This window comes from Gasterosteus aculeatus, chromosome 8, assembly GCF_964276395.1.
Source record: "Gasterosteus aculeatus chromosome 8, fGasAcu3.hap1.1, whole genome shotgun sequence".
Classification (NCBI taxonomy): Eukaryota; Metazoa; Chordata; class Actinopteri; order Perciformes; family Gasterosteidae; genus Gasterosteus; species Gasterosteus aculeatus.
In genome coordinates, this window is record NC_135695.1 from 21,915,929 (window position 1) to 21,937,206 (window position 21,278).

Sequence of the window (21,278 nt, forward strand, 5' to 3'; positions counted from 1 at the left end):
CCCGATTATTCTAGTTGAATTCAATTTTTATTGAACTTGCAATCGGGCCGAGCAAATAAATAAAGACATGTCAAAATAAGATTGTTCAATGTTCCTGCTGAAATGTTATTCGAGGCTGAAATGTTAAGAATAAAGAAATGTGAATGAATAGATTTACAGTTCTAAAATAAAACTACATGAATACAATAATAAATTAAGTGGATAACACTGACCAACACATAAAGACGTCTTCTCATAGTGACTATTGATGTTTTACACACTATATTTGTGTCTATTATGGCTATTTTTCATTTGATTGACGTGTTCTTTAACTGAATTGTGCAAGAATGTTTTTATATACATGATTCGACGCTGGGGGGGCGCGCGCACCTGTAAGGTCCATAGTGCGGTCCACAAAAATGAGGGACGCTTTATTGTGGGCCGTCTTCCGCCGGCTCTTGGCCTGCGGGTGCGCGGCCAGTTCCCCGGCGATGACGCGGCTCATGGGCCCCACGGCGAAGCTCTCCTCGCGCGCGCCGCTCGCCTCGAGCAGCGAGTTGAGCGCCGCCGCCAGGGCCTTGACGTCCAGCTGCAGCTGCGCGGGGAGCGCGTGCGCGTCCACGTCCGCCAGGCCGGCGAGCCGCCTCTTCTCGGGCCGCCGCGCGTTGATCGCCTCCAGGTCGCGCGCGAGCAGCGGGAACAGGTGCGCGTAGGCCGGCGCGAGCAGCAGCCGCTGCCGAGACACCGGCGCGAAGACCACCGGCGCGTACGCGACCTCCGCCGCGCCGTCCGAGCCGCCCATCCACTCGCGCAGCTTCTCCTCGAACTGCTCGAACACGACGCGGCGCTCCGACTCCGCGGACGCGCCGCCGGCGGCGAGCAGGTGCACCGGGTGGGCGACGGCGGTGAGGACGACGCAGCACCGGAAGCGGCTGAGGGACACGATGTCTCGGATGACGTCCACCGCGCGGCCCCTCAGCAGGGTGCTCACCACGAACACGGCCTTCGGCTCCTTCTCGCCGCCGGCTTCGAAGCTGGAGAACCGCTTGACGTCCCGCGCGCCGGCCTCGAACAGGCGGGCGGCGCCTCCGCACCAGTGGAGGGACTCCGCGCACGCGTCGTCCATGAAAACGACGGCCTCGTTTACCTTGGTCAGCACGGCCTCGTCCCACGCCGCGCGCGGGAGCTGCGTGAAGTCCTCCGCGGTGGACATTGTCTTTGTTATTCGCTGTCAGCCGGTGGGAGGATCTGGTAAAGAGACAGCTAGCCGGCACGCAACGCAACACAACAAACACACGGGTCTCCTGGTGGTGACGTGGCGAGCGCGCGTCGCAGCATAAAGACGTCATTTAAAGGGCTGACCCGCTGCTAGGCAACGATAACCAGAACGAGCCACCGGAAGTGTGTTGACCGATTATTCACATTCAGTTCATATTAATTACTTTTATTACATTTTATTAGTGTCACTAATTCATGCAGAATTTTAATAATAAATCTAAAATCTAAAAACGGACTAAAGAAACGTCTGATGTCAGCAGTTTATTGCAGTTGGTGAATGACAGAACGTGGTCACGTGTCGCCATAGAAACGCACCAATTTGACTGAGACGAACGGACGGGAGCAACTCCCCCGCTAATTACCCGACATAATTGTTATATTTATATTATTAGTTCTGATGTGTGTTTGTTTGCTGCCGTTTCAACAGTAACATGTATTCATCCGAGTCTGACTCCGAAGTTCTGCCCGAAGATAACGAGGAAGGAAAACTATATCAATGTGAGTTTTAACGGACGAACAGGCCGTTAATACAAGTTAATATACGGTTCTATCCAGTTTATTTTTCGGCTTGAATATAAAGAATAGTATCGTTAACCAGTGGTGGAGTAAATATAACTAATCACATCTTTAATTTAGTGAAAGTAGAAATAAACTCACTAATATTACAAGTGAAAGCTCAAAATGTTAACACTTTGTGTTATATCATCATAGAACGTATTATTATGTCAAAAGTCACAGATTAATTAGAGAGATATTAGTTTACGTACAATCAGCCCGTTGGCTTTGGTTTATTTGTGTGTGCGCGTGTGTGTGTTTCAGTGATTTATGAACTGACCACAGACGACAAGGACCAAAATGAGGAGGTTCAAATCCCGTCCAGGTGTTGTAAATACTATAATTCAGTACACCACAACTACGGAGAGACTTTTAATTACACTTCTAATTCTAATGCAATGAAATGACACCGTATTTAAATACAATTTGCAAAACACGAGCCGTCTCAATGAGAGAAAACGTGCAGTTATTGATGCTTTTATAGTTATTGAAATCTGTCCGTGGTTTCCGTCTGACTAAATACGAGCCTTCAGTCAGAATGCAGCTTTCACACTCTTCCCTGCAGCATTTAGGAGTATTTAAGCATTTGGAAACAGGCGTTTTTGAAACGAGGTCGTTGGCGCGCGGCGTTTGTCAGTGTCACGTGATGGAGGCCAGCTGCTTGCTGATGTTTCTTGCAGCTCCAGGAAGTCGCCTGTGGACGTCCGCGCAGACGGGACGGTCGGTAAGCTGCTGCTGGGGTCACCTCGATGGCGCAGTGACGTTGCTCTTTAGCCCCGCCCCCTCGCCAGGTCGGGGGGGGGGGCTGGGCTCCAGACCTTTCTTTAAGGGTGTGAATAACAATAACAATGAATAAATATAATTCTGATACTATTGTTGGTATTGGTATTAGCTTTGTGGGCAGTTAAGGTACAAGTCATTTTATGTCATTTATGTCATTATTTTCATTTATTTCTGATATATATGTATATATTTCACACAATGTCTTTCAAAACAAACAAAAAAAGAAAACCTGACGGTTCCGTTCACAAAACGTCACACAACCACAGGCAGAAGCCAGAGAGACAACTCATGGGGTAAATATAATATAGTATGTATATAAGTCATGAGCTCAGCTCAATGGTTTCTGATGAGATAATAAGCATTGATCACTGATTACCTGCTCCTCAGTTAATGACAGGACGAGGGGACACCACATGCACACGTGGGTCACCAGAGGAGTCTCCGGCCAGGCCTTGGCGGAGAGGCCATGGAGGGAACCCGGTGAGAGCCCCCCCCCCCCTCGGTTCATCTCTCCCGCCACCCCACCCGCCCCCCCACCTCGCTTCAACCCGCCACTGCTTCGCTTCCAGGTGCTGTGACCTCGGACTACTTCAACTACGGCTTCAACGAAGAGAGCTGGAAGCTCTACCAGAAGCACGCGAGAATCAGACTCGGCTGCAGAGGCCCGGTACGACGTCACCCGGGGCTCCGCGTCCCAGCATGCACCTGGCTGTCCCGTCTCTGTGAATGAGCGTGAGGTCAGAGGGCAGAAGAGGAGTGTGACGTTGTTGTTGTTGTTGTTGTTGGTCTCAGGTCCAGAAGGGGCGCACTGCTCCAGAAGAGACAGCCCCCCCCGGCGGCCCGCCCCCCCCCCGGGCCTCCAGGTCGGTAATCATTCTCCTCCCCGTGACGCCACAGCTGGTAGTTTGTGTTTGTCTCTCTGGGCGAGTGAGGGAACCCTTCATATGAACTATTTACATTTGACATCTTTCTCGTCATTTATTTATTTGTTTGTTCAACCAATTAAAGAAAGAAGACAAAAGGGTTTGATGAGACACGTGCAAAAAACAACCTCTATCATGTAGAATGTGATGCGCTCAATGAGGCGCTGGTAGCGCAGGATAGGGGAAAGTGTGTGTGTGTGTGTGTGTGTGTGTGTGTGTGTTTTCCCACCCTAACAAGCTGTTGTGTTATCATTTCATTGGCTGTGTGTTTTAGGGATGAAGCGAGTTCCAAGCAGCTCAAAGTCGTTATTCCATTTTCTGTATGTTTTCCTCTGCTGATGATTAAGTCCCAGTGACAGAAAGAGGTTATTGTCCCGTGTGTGTGTGTGTGTGTGTGTGTGTGTGTGCAATGAAGAGTGCAGGGGGGTTGTGAAGAAGTGAGATGACCCAGATCGGCAGCTTTGATGCGTTAATGGACCTGAATCCTGTTTTTATTTTATTCTTATGTTACATAAGTGCTCATCAGAAGACGAACATGAAAAATCGCTTCAGGATCTTTTTTAGCGCTGTATTGAAAGAAAGTTTCATCATGTGACCCGACCGCCAGACGGCCGATTGATCCTGACGGGACCGGAGGACGAGCGGGACGCAGAGGGACGGTTAGAGGGCCCCGGACCCCCGAGGATGAAGGCAACAGCTCCCAGGTAGCGTGTGCGTGTGCGTGTGACAGGGACCGACAGCCTTTCATACCTGTGTCTCCTCTGCAGGTGGACGTGTCCCCGGACGAGGACGGATTGGCTTTTCTTTATCGGATGCCTCGACCCGACTTCAGTTCTCCCGTTGCATTCGTCCCTCCTCCACGTAAGTCTCTGAAGGCTCAAAGGGGACGTCTGGGACTGGGACCCCGTCCCGCATGTTCCTGGGGACAGTCGATGTCGTTGGCCCCGTACGGAGTTTCTGCTCGGATGGTCTAACGTGACGGAAGGAACCATCAAAGCGGCAGAAACAAGCCCCCCCACCAATAACACAGTTACTCTTTCATTGGAAAATATCCTTGGTATTATCTTTCCTCATCCGATGGCACCATATTGAACAGATGAGTTGTCTCTTGAGGGGGGGGGGCTCTGCTGGAACCCGGTGGGGGCCACATCACGCAGCTGCACAAATGGCCATCTGACCGTCAAGTCACAGTGATAATAAATAATCCTGTGGAGTTCAAGGACGGAGGTTACGGAGCAGTGTGTGTGTGTTTGTGTGTGTGGGGGGGGGGGGGGGTGAATAGATAAATGTCTTCCTGCAGGCAGGTGTCTGCGCTGCCATCCAGGTGTTGTCTGTCTCTGGACTTCCTCTTGGTCTTTGTAGTGAGTCAGATAGAGATGGAGGAAGGCTCCACATGCCGTATCTTCATCTTCAAAGCTTCCTCAAATAGATGTGGCTGGTTTTGGCCCCCTTCTTACCCCCTAACCCCCCCATGTAAGCCCCACACTGCCCGGTGAACCCGTGCCAGAGCTGCTAATACAAGCAAAATATCAAACATCCTGCCGGCTGCGGCTTTGAACAGTCAAGTCCAGCTGTGGAGTGGATTTGCAAAGCTTTTATCTAAGCCACTCCCCCTTTTTCAAGTCATAGGCTCCGCCTGCTTTTCTGAGGAAAATGTGTAGAATGATAAAAATAGCAGCCTGCTATAAAAAAGAACACATAAAAGTGCTGAGCCCGCATGTTGTGGAAGAAATGTGCCGAACAGGACGGCTTCTCTCTGCTTTCGCTTTCTGCTCGCGTGAGTCGCCGAGGCCTTCGATGAGGTCAGAGACAGACCCAGATCCCCCAGCAGAGACCAGTCCACTGTGGACAGACCCAGATCCTCCAGAGACCAGTCGACTGTGGACAGACCCAGATCCCCCAGCAGAGACCAGTCCACTGTGGACAGACCCAGATCCTCCAGCAGAGACCAGTCGACTGTGGACAGACCCAGATCCTCCAGCAGAGACCAGTCCACTGTGGACAGACCCAGATCCTCCAGCAGAGACCAGTCCACTGTGGACAGACCCAGATCCCCCAGCAGAGACCAGTCCACTGTGGACAGACCCAGATCCTCCAGAGACCAGTCGACTGTGGACAAACCCAGATCCCCCAGCAGAGACCAGTCCACTGTGGACAGACCCAGATCCTCCAGAGACCAGTCGACTGTGGACAGACCCAGATCCCCCAGCAGAGACCAGTCCACCGCAGACCGACCCAAATCCCCCAGCAGAGACCTGGCGGTTTTCTAAAGGGACCCTGGTGGCAGGAGACACTACCACCACCACAGTCCACAAGAACCAGCAGAATCAACACAAATAGTGTGAAGTAACAATAACATTAGAGCTTTGTCGTCACTGACGAGAAAATAAATGAATGAAAGAATCATAAGTCTCATTGACTTCTGAGGTTTGCGGTTAATAAAGTTGTTAAGTTAATGTTTTTTAGTCTTCACCCAGAGCTGAGGAAAGTCATTCCTGGCCAACGTGCAGAGCGTCAGCATGTGGTTCGATGTCTAATATCTCCTCGATCTGGAAGCGCCCCGCCTGGAGCTCTGAGGAACATTAGCACGCCAGCACAATCTGCAGCAATTAGCCCTCAGCCATTAGTTCTCTCATATGCTGCCAAGCATGGAACCTCGCTGGAGACCCCCACAGGTAGAAGCAATTACTCACTCGTTGATGCCATGTGTGGACGAGCTGTGTGCAAGACGCACGAAGGAGAATCCTTTCTGAATTCATAAATCTGGTGTTTTTCACACCGTTTTAGCCTGATTGATATCTCACGCGATCATCTGAAGGACCCTTTTTTGTTGATTTTGGCAACCCCATCACATTGTAAAGACCCGCAGCTGTCAGACTGCATTGAAACCTTCCATTGTACTGCAGCAGGGCCTCTCGGTCCTGGTTCTGGTTCTGAGCGTGCAAGCAGCAGAGCCCTCCTCCTCCTCGTCGGGCTTCTCAACTGGTTCCTCAGAGTTACTTCAGTCTCCCTGTGGTACGGATTCCTTTTCACACGTTTTCATTCGCTGCAGCACAAAGTTCCTGATGTGTGCCGGGCTCTGAAGTATCAAAGGCCCCCGCGGGGTCCGTCTTCCATAGTCAGCAGTTCAGACCCTCTCAGCTCGGTGGGACTTGTGTTTGCAGAAGGAAGGAAGATGTTCTACATTTCACTTACAGAGGAGGAGAGGCCCATGCTCCTACTTTTATATTCAAGTCAGAACTTCCAAGAGCTCTTATTATTCTTCCTCCTGTTTCAACCGTTTCTTTTTATGGGTCTGTATGCTGTTGAACGCTGCCCCGAGGGCCGCTCACATTAAAGGTCTTTTTGGAAAAAAGAAGGAGATGGTATCCAGATGTGAATGTATGTTTTCGCCTTGACTCTTCAAAGGGATCTCCATGTGTGTGTGTGTTTGTGTGTGTGTGTGATTCAGAAATGATTGTGACGCTTGGTCGCGTAAAACATTGTTACAAGTGGGACCATTGAAGGTGCAGGCGAGCGTTTGACTCGTTGGGTTTTATTGATGGAGGAAAAAGAAAGTAGGACTTTTGCAGCGGTGACATATTGAAGATGATGTAATGTCTCTCCTTTAAGAAGGAGTGGCACCATGCAGTATCAGGTGATTCTGTTGGGGGGGTCTGAATGCGTTCGTGGTTTTTGTTGGTTCTGACATCCATCGTACACAATTAACGAGTCTCCTTAATAATAATATTTAATTTACTATTTACTCCTACTCTATTTCCAGCCAACTGACAAGTATTTCTCCTTGTTTCCTTTCTCATGCTGATCTGCATTCTGATATAAATCACTAATCGGCCTTTTCTTCTTCACCAAGCAGCTCTCCTTCGACGATCATCAAACCGTTCTTCTCCCCTGGGCAGGTGAGTACATTCATTCTGACAGAAGCCGACACTCCATTTGTTTAGCTGCATTCTTTGCAGTGACCAGCAGGGGGCGACTCCTCTGCTCCCATAGACGTCTATGAGGAAATGACTCTACTTCTCTCTTGATTTATTCCCTCAGTAAACGTTGTAAACATGAGTTTATGGTCTCAGTCTCTAGTTTCAAGTCTTCTTAAACACAACATGATGTTCATTTAGTGAATGATGGTCCATTTAGAGTCAAACAGACCAAAAAGCAGGGGAGGCTTTAGGGCGGGGCTTAGTGTGATTGACAGGCCTGTTCACCGGTTGCAAAAAACGAGATGGCAAAATAGAATTGTCAAACTCAAGGCGTCATAACATTAGACATACGTACATCAGTCCACAACGAGTGACATCCAATGACTACGTCCAATAAGTGACGTCCAACGACTACGTCCAATAAGTGACGTCCAACGACTACGTCCAATAAGTGACGTCCAATGACTGCGTCCAATAAGTGACGTCCAATGACTGCGTCCAATAAGTGACATCCAACGACTACGTCCAATAAGTGACGTCCAATGACTGCGTCCATTGAGTGACGTCCATTGATTACATCCATTGAGCGACATCCAACGACTACATGCAATAAGTGACGTCCAATGACCCGTCTAATGACCCCGTCCCCTTCTCGTAGGCCGTCTATGGGCTGAACTGTCGTACTGCACAGGGTACAGGCAGGCAGAAACAGCACCCAGATCTCTCTCCATGGAGGTCCGAGTCAGGGGCCGTCATGGAGATCATTAATAAACGTGCTTTAGTGCTGAGGCGGATCTACTGGATTCAGTTTGACACCAGAGGACGACCCGTCTTTTGAAATTAACGCTTATCATTCTGAGCTGGATCTGTTAATACATCGCCTCGCTCCGCTGCCGATGGCCAAATAAGGTAGAGAGCAATACAGCAGACTTGTTTGTGCCCCCCCACACACACAAACACACTCCCCTCTTCCGGTCTGTGGTGACTCGCATATTTCAGTCCTAACTTACACTCCTTGCACCACGTCGGACCCTGGTCCCAAAAGGCAGACCCCCCCTCCCTCCCCCTCGCCCCCCCCATCCCATATTCTCTCTTCTCAGTCCGACTTCCTTTCTACTGCCGCCTGAATCCACTCCGTCCTACAGGAGGCTTTTTCTCACATCTCGCTCCATCCGCCAAAATGCTCACATCCTTCATCCAGGGACTGACTGTTCCTGTGGACGCTGCCAGCCGCCTCCCCAACGCTGAATGAATCATTTCCTCTTTACCCCCCCAACGCCCCCCACACACGAGCGTAGCGCCGGCTCAGATAGGGCTTCTCTCCCTCGGGGATATTAGGAACAGCAGGTATTTCTGGCCCGATATGGGTGCTGGCTCCCCACGATGTGTGCAGGGCCAAAGACCCGGAGGGCCCCCCAAGTCCAGATTTAGCATTTGAAGGAGAATCGTGCCAGTTTCCAAGTGATGTTCCTTTAAAGGCAGATTAGCGGATTCGTGCTGCTGCTGAAATTTGTCAAAATGAAAGAAAAAATGAATTCAATCCTCATTGAGTAAAAGCGCACAGCTGAACAAATCAAACACCAGATGCTTTTACAGAGAGAAGATTCAGAAAGCACCACCTGCATTCTGGTCCGTTAGAGACTTGTCAATCAGCGTGTAGCCCCGCCCTAATGCCTCCCCTGCTTTATGGTCTGTTTGACACTCTTTGAATGGACCATCATTTACTAAATGAACATCATGCTGTGTTGACTTGAAACTAGAGACTGAGACCATAAACTCGTGTTTACAATGTTTACTGAGGGAATAAATCAAGAGAGAAGTTCGGGGTCATTGGACGGGTCATTGGACGGGTCATTGGACGTAGTCATTGGACGGGTCATTGGACGTCATTTATTGGACGTAGTCGTTGGACGTCACTTATTGGACGCAGTCGTTGGACGTCACTTATTGGACGTAGTCGTTGGATGTCATTTATTGGACGTAGTCGTTGGACGTCATTTATTGGACGTAGTCGTTGGACGTCATTTATTGGACGTAGTCGTTGGATGTCATTTAATGGACGTAGTCGTTGGACGTCATTTATTGGACGTAGTCGTTGGACGTCAATTATTGGACGTAGTCGTTGGATGTCATTCATTGGACGTAGTCGTTGGATGTCACTCGTTGTGGACTGATGTACGTATGTCTAATGTTATGACGCCTTGAGTTTGACAATTCTATTTTGCCGTCTCGTTTTTTGCAACCCGTGAATAGGCCTGTCAATCACACTAAGCCCCGCCCTAAAGCCTCCCCTGCTTTATGGTCTGTTTGACTCTAAATGGACCATCAGTCATTAAATGAACATCATGCTGTGTTGAAGAAGACTTGAAACTAGAGACTGAGACATAAACTCATGTTTACAATGTTTACTGAGGGAATAAATCAAGAGAGAAGTAGAGTCATTTCCTCATAGACGTCTATGGGAGCAGAGGAGTCGCCCCCTGCTGGTCACTACAGAGAAGTAGAGTCATTTCCTCATAGACGTCTATGGGAGCAGAGGAGTCGCCCCCTGCTGGTCACTACAGAGAAGTAGAGTCATTTCCTCATAGACGTCTATGGGAGCAGAGGAGTCGCCCCCTGCTGGTCACTACAGAGAAGTAGAGTCATTTCCTCATAGACGTCTATGGGAGCAGAGGAGTCGCCCCCTGCTGGTCACTACAGAGAAGTAGAGTCATTTCCTCATAGACGTCTATGGGAGCAGAGGAGTCGCCCCCTGCTGGTCACTACAGAGAAGTAGAGTCATTTCCTCATAGACGTCTATGGGAGCAGATGAGTCTTAGCAGCTTTAATCAACATTAATATCAGTGTTTAAAGACCCCCCCCTGTAGGGTACAGTCACTAGTTGATACGTGACTCTTTGAGCTGCACACCAGCTGTGGCAACAGACATTTTGATGCCTGCTAACTCGGCCACCAACAAATCTATTGCCAATTACGACCCCCAGCGGCTTCGTGCTCACGCCTCCACTCACCAACAAGCATCTCTACATCTCTGTTACAGAATGCCTCCAAAATAGTGCAGAGACAAAACCTGGCGGGGTCGGTGCTGACGTAGCAGATTAATGTTCCCCACCTGCTGGGAAGCTTTCCCATTGGCCGAGCTTCACACAAACCTTCTGCACACCAGGAAGCTTTCAATTGGAAGTGTGTGCTGGTGCGAGGCCACGTGGACGGGTCCGCGGTCCAGATCGTAGCAGCAGCACGGCCGCCATGCGTTCAAAGAGCTTTATCTCTTCTCATTGACTCTTTTCCGTGAAGTGGGGTTCTTTCTTTTCCCGCATCTCTACTGGTCAGACAGGAATTTATACTCAACAAGGAGGTCAAAAAATGCTGAATGAGATTGTCTTCATATGTCCCAACAATAGACCAACTGAGAGGTCTCATGTGTGACTTCTCTTCTACCTCCTCAGTGGCCACTCCGAAGGGTCAGAGGACCCCTCACTGCACCAACGGTCGTCAGGTACAAGCTCACCGTCCACGTCATGGTCCCATAATGTTGATACGAGGCTGATGTGACCTTAGAGACCTTAGAACAGGGGGTGGCTCTTTGCTTCTCTGCCTCTGTCGATGGATTCCTGGAGCTTTGAGAACTCAGAAACAATTCAATCAGGATTATGAAAAAATGATTTTGCTCTGAAAAGCTGCATGTCTTTTAGAGGGATCAGTGTACATTCATAGCCTTTAGAAGGCTGGCTTAGATTATTTTTAGGAAATTATATTTTAGTACCCGCCATTTATTCTGTTTCAACTTCCACTGAGTTTATCTCCTAAATATAGCAACTGAAGTGTCCCTTAGAGGGAACATTACGTGTGGCTAGATGGTGGCAGGTGATGTTCTGAACCCTTATTTAGACCTTCTGCTCAGGTGCGTCGTCCCTGACCCCGAGGAGCACGGCCTGCAGCGCTGGGCCGGTCCAGAACCACGACAGAGAGCGGACCAGAGCCCACGGCCGGGGCGAAAGAGACAAGGGGAACTGCTCCTCGTCACACAGGTGAGGCCCCCCGCTCCGTCCAGTGGGTGAAGCTCCTCCTCCAGTCTGTTGATGGAGCAGCAGGCAGGAAGCACGTCGACGTCTGCTGAGCAGCTGTGGCTTTCTGGACCAGTGTGTTGGTTCTGGTCCAGAAATCCTTCAATATGCAGCCAGCTTCTTCCTCTTTGTCTCACACGTACACACACACAGACGCACACACGCACACACGTTTTGCTGTTGAGTGATTGAAAAAAGAGGCAAAAGCGGAACACAGTGAGGAAGCGGCCTGTTGACCAGGTGAGGCGGGAGATGCAGACGCATCGGTGCTCATAATTAGTTGTATTTAACCATTCGTGTCTTCGTCCCGGTGCAGTGAGACGGGACGCTGGTCCACACGAGAGAAATAATAAGCTTAAGGTCTTCCTGTGAGATAGGACCTGATCTGATATCCAAACCTCACACGGTGGCCTCGTCCCCCCCAGTCCAACAGTACTCACACGCACTCACATGCACGCACATTGTGCGCTACGTTTGCTCTGCACGCTCAGCGTTGACTACCAGCTGACTAGAATACACGAAGGCATCACGTCCACCTGAAGCTCATACAGCATGAAAGGATGAGCGTGACATCATAACAGCACCAGCGTGACATCACTGCAGCACCAGCGTGACATCACTGCAGCATGGGCGTGTTCAGCCCGGTCGCCACGAGGGAACGCCGCCGCTGAAAGTTTCTGATGTTTTTGAAAGTGAAGAAGGGACGTGGGGACGTGGGGACAGAACTCAGGGTTCTTCATCAGACCGGTGCTGTTCGTCACACTGAGGTGTCACATGATCAGGTGTCGCACTGTGTGTGTCTCACACACACACACATGTACAGCTTATGAGTTACAGTGATTTATGGCTCTGAGCTATTTTTAGGCTGCAGCGAGGGGGGGTCGCTGTTAGAGGCAGATGGAGTCCTCCTGCGTCTCTGAAACACATGCTGGCAGTCGAGTCTTCGTGGATACGGAAGCTTTGCTGAGTCACACGCGGCGTCTGGTTATCAGCTGGGATGCTAATCGACCGCTAATCCGTTCCGTGTCTCCGCCCCCGACACCTCTCGCTCCGTCCCCGGTGGTCCGCTGCCCGAGCAGCCGATTGTCCGTCAGGGGTCGACAACCGATCACCTTTCTGGGTGAAACACGTTCCTTCTCTGTGACGGTTCTCAGGACGGTGCTCCAGGAAAGGTGAATGGAGAACATCAGTAGTTCTCAGGGAGAAGATGGATGTTAAAGCCCGGAGGAGTCCGTTGGGAGTTGACATGATAATTGTCTCCCCGCTTGGACGCGGCCCAAAAGGCTCCAGTCGGTTAGGAGACGCTGGCGGCAGGTTTCAGCTGCCTGAACGTCTCTCTGTGTCGTCTCACAGCCTCCAACTCATTTGCACCAGTCAGTAACGTCGCACACAGAGCGACTCCTTTTCCCACTCTGAGGAGTCGCGTTTGGCTCCTTTCCTGTCACGTGTTATTGGGGTTTATTAAAACAACAACACCCCCCTTATGAGAGGCTCCATTCTACGCCTCTTTACTCCTTCCATCTTAACTGTGCCGACCTTAAATTGCGGCTCCCCGAATCTCCCAAAGTGAAAAAGCTGGAAATGTGAAGGCGAGTCCCGAGGTTTGTTTCCCGATCCGCTCGGACCGGCTGCGTGTCCTCGGCCCGCCGCGAATCCAAGAGCCTCCAAATATTGGATGTGTTTGTGTTTGCTTTGTTCTGGCTGCGCCCCCCCGAAGGCGTCCTGGGACGGCAGTGATCACTGCAGCCATGTGTGAGCCGCGTTTACTTTGACCCGAGCCCACAAATCTTTGTTGTGTCAGAGCGAAGGGATCGGCGCCGGCATCTTTACACAATCAGGGTTCCATTAATAATGGAATAATAATAATAAATAAAATAATAATAATATGCTAATATAAGTTCCTAAAAATAATCCATGCCGGCCTTCTTCAGGCTATAAATGTACACTGATCTCTCTGAAAGACAAAACGTCATCACGTTTCATCAATAACGGACTACATTTCTCTCCTGTGTTCATATCTCACATATGAGCGCAGTAGAGGTATAGATAACGTCTTTGATAGCGACAGCGACCTGTCAATCACAGCCATTTGACTCTAAATCATTCACTAAATGAGCATCATGCTGTACTGAAGAAGACTTTAAACTAGAGACTGAGACCATAAACTCATGTTTACAATGTTTACTGAGGGAATAAATCAAGAGAAGTAGAGTCATTTCCTCATAGACGTCTATGGGAGCAGAGGAGTCGCCCCCTGCTGGTCACTACAGAGAAGTAGAGTCATTTCCTCATAGACGTCTATGGGAGCAGAGGAGTCGCCCCCTGCTGGTCACTACAGAGAAGTAGAGTCATTTCCTCATAGACGTCTATGGGAGCAGAGGAGTCGCCCCCTGCTGGTCACTACAGAGAAGTAGAGTCATTTCCTCATAGACGTCTATGGGAGCAGAGGAGTCGCCCCCTGCTGGTCACTACAGAGAAGTAGAGTCATTTCCTCATAGACGTCTATGGGAGCAGAGGAGTCGCCCCCTGCTGGTCACTACAGAGAAGTAGAGTCATTTCCTCATAGACGTCTATGGGAGCAGAGGAATCGCCCCCTGCTGGTCACTACAGAGAAGTGGAGTCATTTCCTCATAGACGTCTATGGGAGCAGAGGAGTCGCCCCCTGCTGGTCACTACAGAGAAGTGGAGTCATTTCCTCATAGACGTCTATGGGAGCAGAGGAGTCGCCCCCTGCTGGTCACTACAGAGAAGTAGAGTCATTTCCTCATAGACGTCTATGGGAGCAGAGGAGTCGCCCCCTGCTGGTCACTGCACAGAATGCAGCTAATTGCCCGTAGTTGACTTGTATCATGAGCGTTTGGACCTTGTATCAACCAGTCTGTCTGGGACAACTATCATGACGCTTCAGATCCTGAACGAGGTCACATTGATAGAATTTTAATCGGATCTGATCAGTAAATATCAAAGGTGGTTGTCGCCGCCTGAGATCTGTTTTAATCCTCGTGTAGAAGCTGATCCTCTCTGAGCCGTTTGCCTGAAGACTTTACATGTTGAACAGTGCAAACGGAGAGACGGAGTAGGAATACAAACTAAAGATGCTAATATATACCTGTCGGTTCAATCGACATACATTTATTTTCTTCATTTTATTCCGCGTGGGCTTCAGCTCCCACCTGGTTACTATGACAACCTCCGACCACGTCACGTTGCCACCGGTTTCAGCTGCCTGAGTGTATATTTATCGTGTTAGGGTGCAAGCGCCCTCTATTCCCCACGTGTGACCTTTCTCTGCAGGGGGGAGCGGACGCGCAGCCGAGCCGGCGCCCGGCGGAGACGCCGACGCTTTGACAGCTTACGGCGGGAGAGAGAAGGCCGCTGCGCGGCGGGCGGGAGGAGGCGCCGACACGAGGAGCGGCGCGAGTCGTCCAGCAGGTTCTTAGAGGCGCTGGGCTCAGACGTGTTGAAGTGGTTTAATGTGGTCACTGTGTCTCTTTGTGGAGACGATGTGTCTCTGTAGTCACTCTGTGTCTCTTTGTGGGACATTTGGGGGCCTGGAGGCCTCTTGTCCCGCTCACAGTCCTCGTGAAGAACAGGATGAGAGACAACAGAAGGATCTTAGAATTGTCTTCTATGTCCTCCACAGCAGCAGCAGGAGGAGCATGAGGGACGAGGCCCGAGGACGGAGACAGTCGGAGTAGACAGAAAAGCTAACAGGACAAGGAGAGCCGGGGGGTAAAAACACGGCGGCCTCTCAAACTGCTTCACGAGGAGCTCGTGTTTTATGAGACAAATTAAAGCTCTTTGTCAAATGACTTTATTGATCATTTAACCAAATGTACCGTCAGATTTACTACACAGGCCCAAGTGTGACGGACACAACCGGTAGAAGGTGGGGTCGTTGTGGCGCTGGGGGCAGAGCGGGTGCACTGGGAACCGCAAGGTCGGTGGTTCGAGTCCCGGCTGCCCCATGTTTCAAGTCGAAGTGTCCCTGAGCAAGACACCTGACCCCTAATTGCTCCCCGGGCCAAAATGTGAAAAGGCCACAGGTTTAAAGTGTGATGTAAGTCGCTTTGGATAAAAGCTAAGACGCCCCGCCCCCCCACGGAAACGTCCATTTCTTATTCGTCACCTAATCAAACGTTTAACATGTTATTCTTTCAGTACACTTTATTGCCAGTGGTAAGATAATTTGCTTGTGAAATCAAAGAGAAACCTCCACATGACGACTACTTGGCAACGCGTCCGTCCAACCGAACGCAGCCGAACACGAACAAGAAGAAACGGATTACAAGTGCTCGGGTCACCACTTCTTTTTTTTTTTTTTGTTTGTTTGTTTTGCACACCCAACGTTTACAGTAACGAAATGTGAGTCCAACTCGACGCTAATGTGGAGCTGTAGTCCTCCAACGTCCACACACAATAACAACATCCTGCTTCAGGGTAACGGTCCGGTCTCGTGTCCCGGCCAAAGTCTCAGGCGTCCGTGCAGAAGCGCGGTTCCATGCTCCTCCCGCGTTCCTCCCGCGCAGCGAGCTCCAATAGGCTCCGCCTCCCACATTCCTTTCGTCGGTGGCGGCGAGGCGGCGCTACAGCAGGCTGCCCGGCCAGGAGACGATGGTCAGCGTGATCCTGCCCCGCAGCTCCTTGAGGAGCCGGACCAGTGCCGTGTGGGTCATCCCCCAGGTGCTGGTCCCGTTCACCTCCAGCAGGATGTCCCCACACCTTCAGAGAAGAAGAGCATCGTTAGCCTCTGGTGGGGGGGGGGTCCACATTCTGACAGCCTGACTCCCGTTAACCAGTTTGCAACTGGTTCTTTTCTTACAAAGGTTCACTTTGTGGAATCGGGGACCCGGTGGTGAAGAAAACGACCTCATGACAATAAGTTACATCGTCCTAAATGTTCCGCACTGTACCTTTTAAGAAAGAAAGAATTACGAATAATGAGACTACCAGCGTTCCCCTTTCCTGGTCTTCATAGACCTTTAACCCCCCTTGTGTTTTCCATTGTCTGTTAATGCAACAGCTGACAGGAAGTGACCTGGGACCAAAGCCATCATCCCGGTAACGGAGCCCCAATGAGAAGGTCCACAGAGGCCGCCTATGAAACATAAAGCCACACCTCCTAGGATGTAGAAGTACTCCTCTGTGACGTAGGAGTACTCCTCTGTGATGTAGAAGTACTCCTCTGTGACGTAGGAGTACTCCTCTGTGATGTAGGAGTACTCCTCTGTGATGTAGGAGTACTCCTGTACGATGTAGTACCTTATCCTGCCGTCGTTGTAGGCCGGCGTCCCCTCCACGATGGAGCGGATGAAGAAGGACTGGTTGCAGTTGACCTCCTCCTGCCCCCCCACGATGCTGAAGCCCAGGCTGCCCGAGGTGCTCCTCCGCAGCACGATGTCTTTGCAGCAGTAGAGATGTCTGAGAGGGAATCAAACCCAGGATGAGTGAGTCTCTAAATCAGGGATTCCCAAAGTGTGGGGCGGGGCCCCCTGGGGGTGCGCGAGGGGAAACATGTAATGGTGGTCTGATGGAGTAAGAATAGAAGAGTTTTTGTGTTCACACTGCAGCACTTAACAGCGGACTAAATATTGGTTTGTTTGGGAGCCGCTGCTCTAAATCAACTCACTGGAGGACAAACACACTTTCATTTTTTTGTTTACATCTCGTACAAAGAGTGTGTGTGTGTGTGTGTGTGTGTGTGTGTGTGTGTCACTCACCTGGGCAGCTGCAGCCAGGACACCCACAGCGGCGAGTAGTCGTCGCCGGGCGCCGGGCTCTTGGTGCTGTCGGGGGGGGCCGCGGGCCCCAGGCAGGAGGGCAGCGGCGACTCCTGCAGCCCCTCCTCCGGAGGACGCATCTCCAGCACCTTCAGCACCACGGGGGAGGAGGTGTTCTTCAGGTTGGCCACGGCCTCGCCTCGCGTCACCCCCGTCAAGTCCAACCCGTTCACGTTGAGCAAGATGTCACCTGCAGGTGGGGGGGGGAGAAGACAGCCTCTGTCCTGATTTATGCTTTTCATAAAAGGACCTCACAGACTCATCACCTGCCTGTTTAATATTCAGCCACCTTCCACACAAAGGGGGGCGGTTGGGGGGTGGGGGAGAGGTGGGGGTTGGGGGGGGGGGCAGAGCACCACCTGTACTCTGAGGAAGCCTCGCAGCGATGAGTGTGAAGGAGAAACAGACCGATATGCAAATCCAACGCCGTACTTCACAGCACAGACGTGATGCACGAGGTCCTCCGGCTCTCACCCCCCCCCCTCTCACGCCCCCCCCCTCCTTAAAATCCTCCAGTCTGACTCATCAACACGTCATGCTACACGCGTGTCGCTCTCATTCCGGCTCCATTTTAAGGACTGATTTAAAAATAATTCATCGTTCCATCAACAGAGCACAAGAGGTCCTGAGTGTGTGTGTGTGTGTGTGTGTGTGTGTGTGCGTGTGTTTGTCTGCTTCGGTGGGTCTTGTTGTTTTGTTGAACTGCGTCGGAGTCAATTTGCGGCGTGCTAATGAAACAACCCCCCCCCCCACACACACAAGTTATTCATCAGCAGAGGGAACCTCGTTCAATAAAGAATAACTCTCCCAGAGCGAGTATCTATCTGCACAACGATGAATAACGCAGCGTGCAGGTGAGTAACGCAAAGAGGCGGGTCTTCGTCTACCTTTTCGGATGGAGCCCTCCTGCCCCACCACTCCGTCACAGTCCACGTTGGTGACGTAGATGGGGAGGTCCCACCCTCGGCTGGACATGCCGCCGGCCACCGTCATGCCGAGGGAGTCGTAGGGCTCCTTGGTCAGCGTCACCGTCTTCTCGTAGCACGCCGGCTTCTGGCAGGAGTCCTTCAGGCCCAAAGGAGGCGGAGTTAAGAAACGGTCGACGCACCAATCAGAACATTTGAATCGTCCATCAGCTCGTCCACGCTACACGGAGCAACTGACTACTGAGCACGTGCAAACTGGACTGATGATGTCACATCGTGCACAACACGCAAAGCGCTACGTACTGTTAGCCGCTAGCAGCATTATTATGATGCATTCAAGCTCCATTCAGTAAAACTGGGCCAAAGTGAATTACGTTATCGTGATGTGTTCAATGTCAATCATTCATTTTTGGTAGAAAGTTGAATTTACTTTATTTTGAACGAGGTTTTTTCATAGAAATAAAAAATAAAGAATTAGCGCGGGAATCATTTGCTAACGTTGGGAAGGAGACCTGAACTGTGTGTTTCTACATCCTCATAATCCTGATATGAACTTATTGTTACACCAAGGGCACCTTCTGCTGTCAACGTGGGCTAATTAGAGCTGCATACTAATGAAGGGCAGTTTTCTCGTTGACCTTTGGTGGCAGGAGGAGAAGATGCGGGTGCCACCCATGGTGTGCAACGGGAGCCTCTCACTGACACAACTGATACTAATGAATGACCTCATCATCATAACGGGTCGTGTATAATAGACGGTGGTTATCTGTGTGTGTCCTATTGAAGAGGAGACGCACCGACTGGGAGTGGAAACATCTACATCTCATGATGCTAAGCCGAGGCACAGGGAGGCTTCTCATTCCGCCATGGCATCCTCACGAAAAAAAACGTAATCTTCTTCCCATTTGGTATGATAAATATAACGCTTAGCTTAGCATAAAACCTGGAAGTAGATGGAAACAGATAGTTCAGGCTTCAGTACACCCATCCATCGTCAAACCGCGTATCCTTCCCACAGGGTCGCATGTTCATTTAGTTGTATAATGATGGTCCATTTGGTGTCAAACAGACCGGAAAGCAGGGGATGCTTTAGGGCGGGGCTACCCGCTGATTGACAGGTCGACACCAGAGACGTATACAGCGTCTCAATACCGTCCATTCCAAATATGGTCACTTCTGGTTGACCGGTTGCCAAACAAACCAGATGTACGGAATGTAGTGAACCACCCTGAATAACACATTGACTAGATTACGTTACCAGACGTGTCACTTTCAGCCACGTCGGCTTTTCTTAAGGACAGTGAACCACATACGCAACTTTCAAATTTCTTTCTTTCAAATTTGAAAATCATTCCCAGCCTGAAAGAATCGACACGAGAAGAAGAGACGTCCTCAGTCCGTCCCAGAAGGCTGGAGGGAAGATGGCCGATGTGGAAGCGCGCGACTCTCCGCCTGATTGACACGCCTCTGACGGGGGGGGGGTGGGGGGGTGATCCCGCCCCCAGTGGGAGCGGCCATCAGAGCTGCTCACCAGTAGCGTCTGCTCGATGTCCACGGGGGAGTAGGGGGGGGGCCCGTCCATCCCCCACGGAGCCTCTTGTAAGATGTCCGGCGTGGGGAGGCGGATCTGACGGGACACGATGAAGTGAACGCCCTCCTCCGATGCCTGGGGGGCACAGTTCATTACGTTAGCTTAGCTTAGCACCGAGGCTGGAAATGGGCCTAGCTTTTAGTCAACTTAGCTTCGCTCTATTTGGTTCATACCTGCATTTTATACCTTGTTAGTTTTGGTTGCGGACAGATTGAACCAACTGGATGGAACCGGTTTATCCGTGAGCTTTAGAGCTGATGGACTTTTCATTCCCATTAAAAATATATATATATGCTCACTTGAGACGCTCACTGAATTAAAATATTTTAATCCGCTTTAAGGAGAAATTCAGGTTAATTATGGTCTTATTAACATGAGAAGACAGACAGGTTGTCTCTCTGTCTGTCTGTCTCTCTGTCTCTCTGCCTCCCAAATCAGCTCATTCAATTGTTGCCTAACTGGACTAATTTGATTTCTTCTTAATCTCTGACAGACCCATGCGCGGCCCCCCGGGGGGGCTCCCGTCTCCCAGTCCGTCTCTCACACACGGCAATTAACCAGCGATTAACCACAAACGCACGAGGCGCCATCGACCAGGAAGCGGCGGCGCTCCACTGGGGAGTCGCCACAATTAGGAACCATTAACCACACAGCAGCTCAATTAGCCCCCAACCACCGCAATCATCCCCGGCGCCCCAGGGGATTGTGGGTAAGCCGGTGCGGCAGCCCCGAGCACCCACCTGGATCAGCAGGGCGGCGTGCTCCGGCGCCCCGTAGCGCAGGTCGTGCCCGTTGATGGCGAGCACGCGGTCGCCGACGCACAGCTGCCCGTCGCGCGCCGCCAGGCCGCCGTCCAGCAGGTGGAAGACGAAGACGCCGTGCTCCTCCGGCCGCCGCACCAGCTTGATGCCCAGCTGCTCGTCCGGGATGGACTTGCTCAGCAGCACGTGGACGCTTTCGTCCCGCGTGGGGCCGTGGGACGCGTGGGCCCCGGCCACCTGGTGGGCGTGCGAGTGCGAGTGGTAGCGGTGGCGCTGCTCGCGGAGCACCGTCAGGCGGAGCAGCTGGCAGGGCTGCTTGAGGGTGGCCAGGGCGTAGCAGTGGGGGACGTTGCTGATGTCGATGCCGTTCACCTGAGAGGGGCGACGGGAGGCGGAGCTTAGAGGTAGAACCACTTCCCCGGGGATCCTTACCGACCCGCGGCGGTTACCTTGAGGATCATGTCGCCGGGCAGCAGGCGTCCGTCGCGGGCGATGACGCCCTCCCTGTAGATGTCCTGGATGAGGACGCGGACCAGCGGGGTCTCGTTGCCCCCGACGATGCTGATGGCCAGCGGCTCCGAGGGATCCGCCCGTGTGATCTTGATGCTGGTGAGCTCGCCGTCGGGGATCAGGTGGTGCAGCTGAGGAAGAGGCAGCACTGAGGGAGGGAAGAGGAGGCCGTGATGGGTGCCGGGCGAGGAGGCGGGAGAGGGGGA

The 21,278-nt window shown here is 51.3% G+C and overlaps 4 protein-coding genes across 9 annotated transcripts in view; 2 read left to right on the forward strand and 2 right to left on the reverse strand.

Moving 5' to 3' along the window:
* scfd2 (sec1 family domain containing 2) overlaps positions 1-1,368 on the reverse strand; it is a 50,727-nt gene extending 49,359 nt beyond the window's left edge. The window contains exon 1 of the mRNA XM_040184401.2: positions 370-1,368. Within this exon, the coding sequence (XP_040040335.2) occupies positions 370-1,192 (823 nt within the window). The 5' untranslated portion in view covers positions 1,193-1,368. The remainder of the gene's footprint in view (positions 1-369) is intronic.
* LOC120823926 (uncharacterized) lies at positions 1,295-3,798 on the forward strand. Its single transcript, XM_078108100.1, has 9 exons — positions 1,295-1,380; positions 1,685-1,755; positions 2,077-2,137; positions 2,493-2,536; positions 2,820-2,888; positions 2,983-3,075; positions 3,165-3,262; positions 3,388-3,462; positions 3,793-3,798. Exons 2-9 carry the CDS (start codon positions 1,689-1,691, stop codon positions 3,796-3,798), a joined length of 513 nt encoding a protein of 170 aa, XP_077964226.1. The 5' UTR covers positions 1,295-1,380; positions 1,685-1,688.
* LOC144411504 (uncharacterized) lies at positions 3,591-15,313 on the forward strand. 3 transcript variants are annotated; one of them, XM_078108820.1, is made up of 7 exons: positions 3,591-4,222; positions 4,286-4,379; positions 7,375-7,417; positions 10,887-10,936; positions 11,342-11,468; positions 14,799-14,936; positions 15,148-15,313. In XM_078108820.1, exons 2-7 carry the CDS (start codon positions 4,331-4,333, stop codon positions 15,200-15,202), a joined length of 462 nt encoding a protein of 153 aa, XP_077964946.1. In that variant the 5' UTR covers positions 3,591-4,222; positions 4,286-4,330; the 3' UTR covers positions 15,203-15,313. The 3 variants fall into 3 exon arrangements, with proteins under 3 accessions (XP_077964946.1, XP_077964945.1, XP_077964947.1); XM_078108819.1 differs by having other exon boundaries at positions 14,799-15,166; XM_078108821.1 differs by having other exon boundaries at positions 4,100-4,379; positions 14,799-15,166.
* Positions 15,314-15,656: 343 nt separating this feature from the next.
* Positions 15,657-21,278, reverse strand: part of lnx1 (ligand of numb-protein X 1) — a 19,862-nt gene continuing 14,240 nt past the window's right edge. For all 4 annotated transcript variants that reach the window (XM_078108816.1, XM_040184542.2, XM_078108817.1 and 1 more), the window contains 7 exons: positions 21,012-21,220; positions 20,542-20,934; positions 19,742-19,876; positions 18,172-18,349; positions 17,225-17,474; positions 16,767-16,925; positions 15,657-16,226 (listed from right to left, as the gene is read on the reverse strand). In XM_078108816.1, the coding sequence (XP_077964942.1) occupies positions 16,091-16,226; positions 16,767-16,925; positions 17,225-17,474; positions 18,172-18,349; positions 19,742-19,876; positions 20,542-20,934; positions 21,012-21,220 (1,460 nt within the window). In that variant the 3' untranslated portion in view covers positions 15,657-16,090. The remainder of the gene's footprint in view (positions 16,227-16,766; positions 16,926-17,224; positions 17,475-18,171; positions 18,350-19,741; positions 19,877-20,541; positions 20,935-21,011; positions 21,221-21,278) is intronic.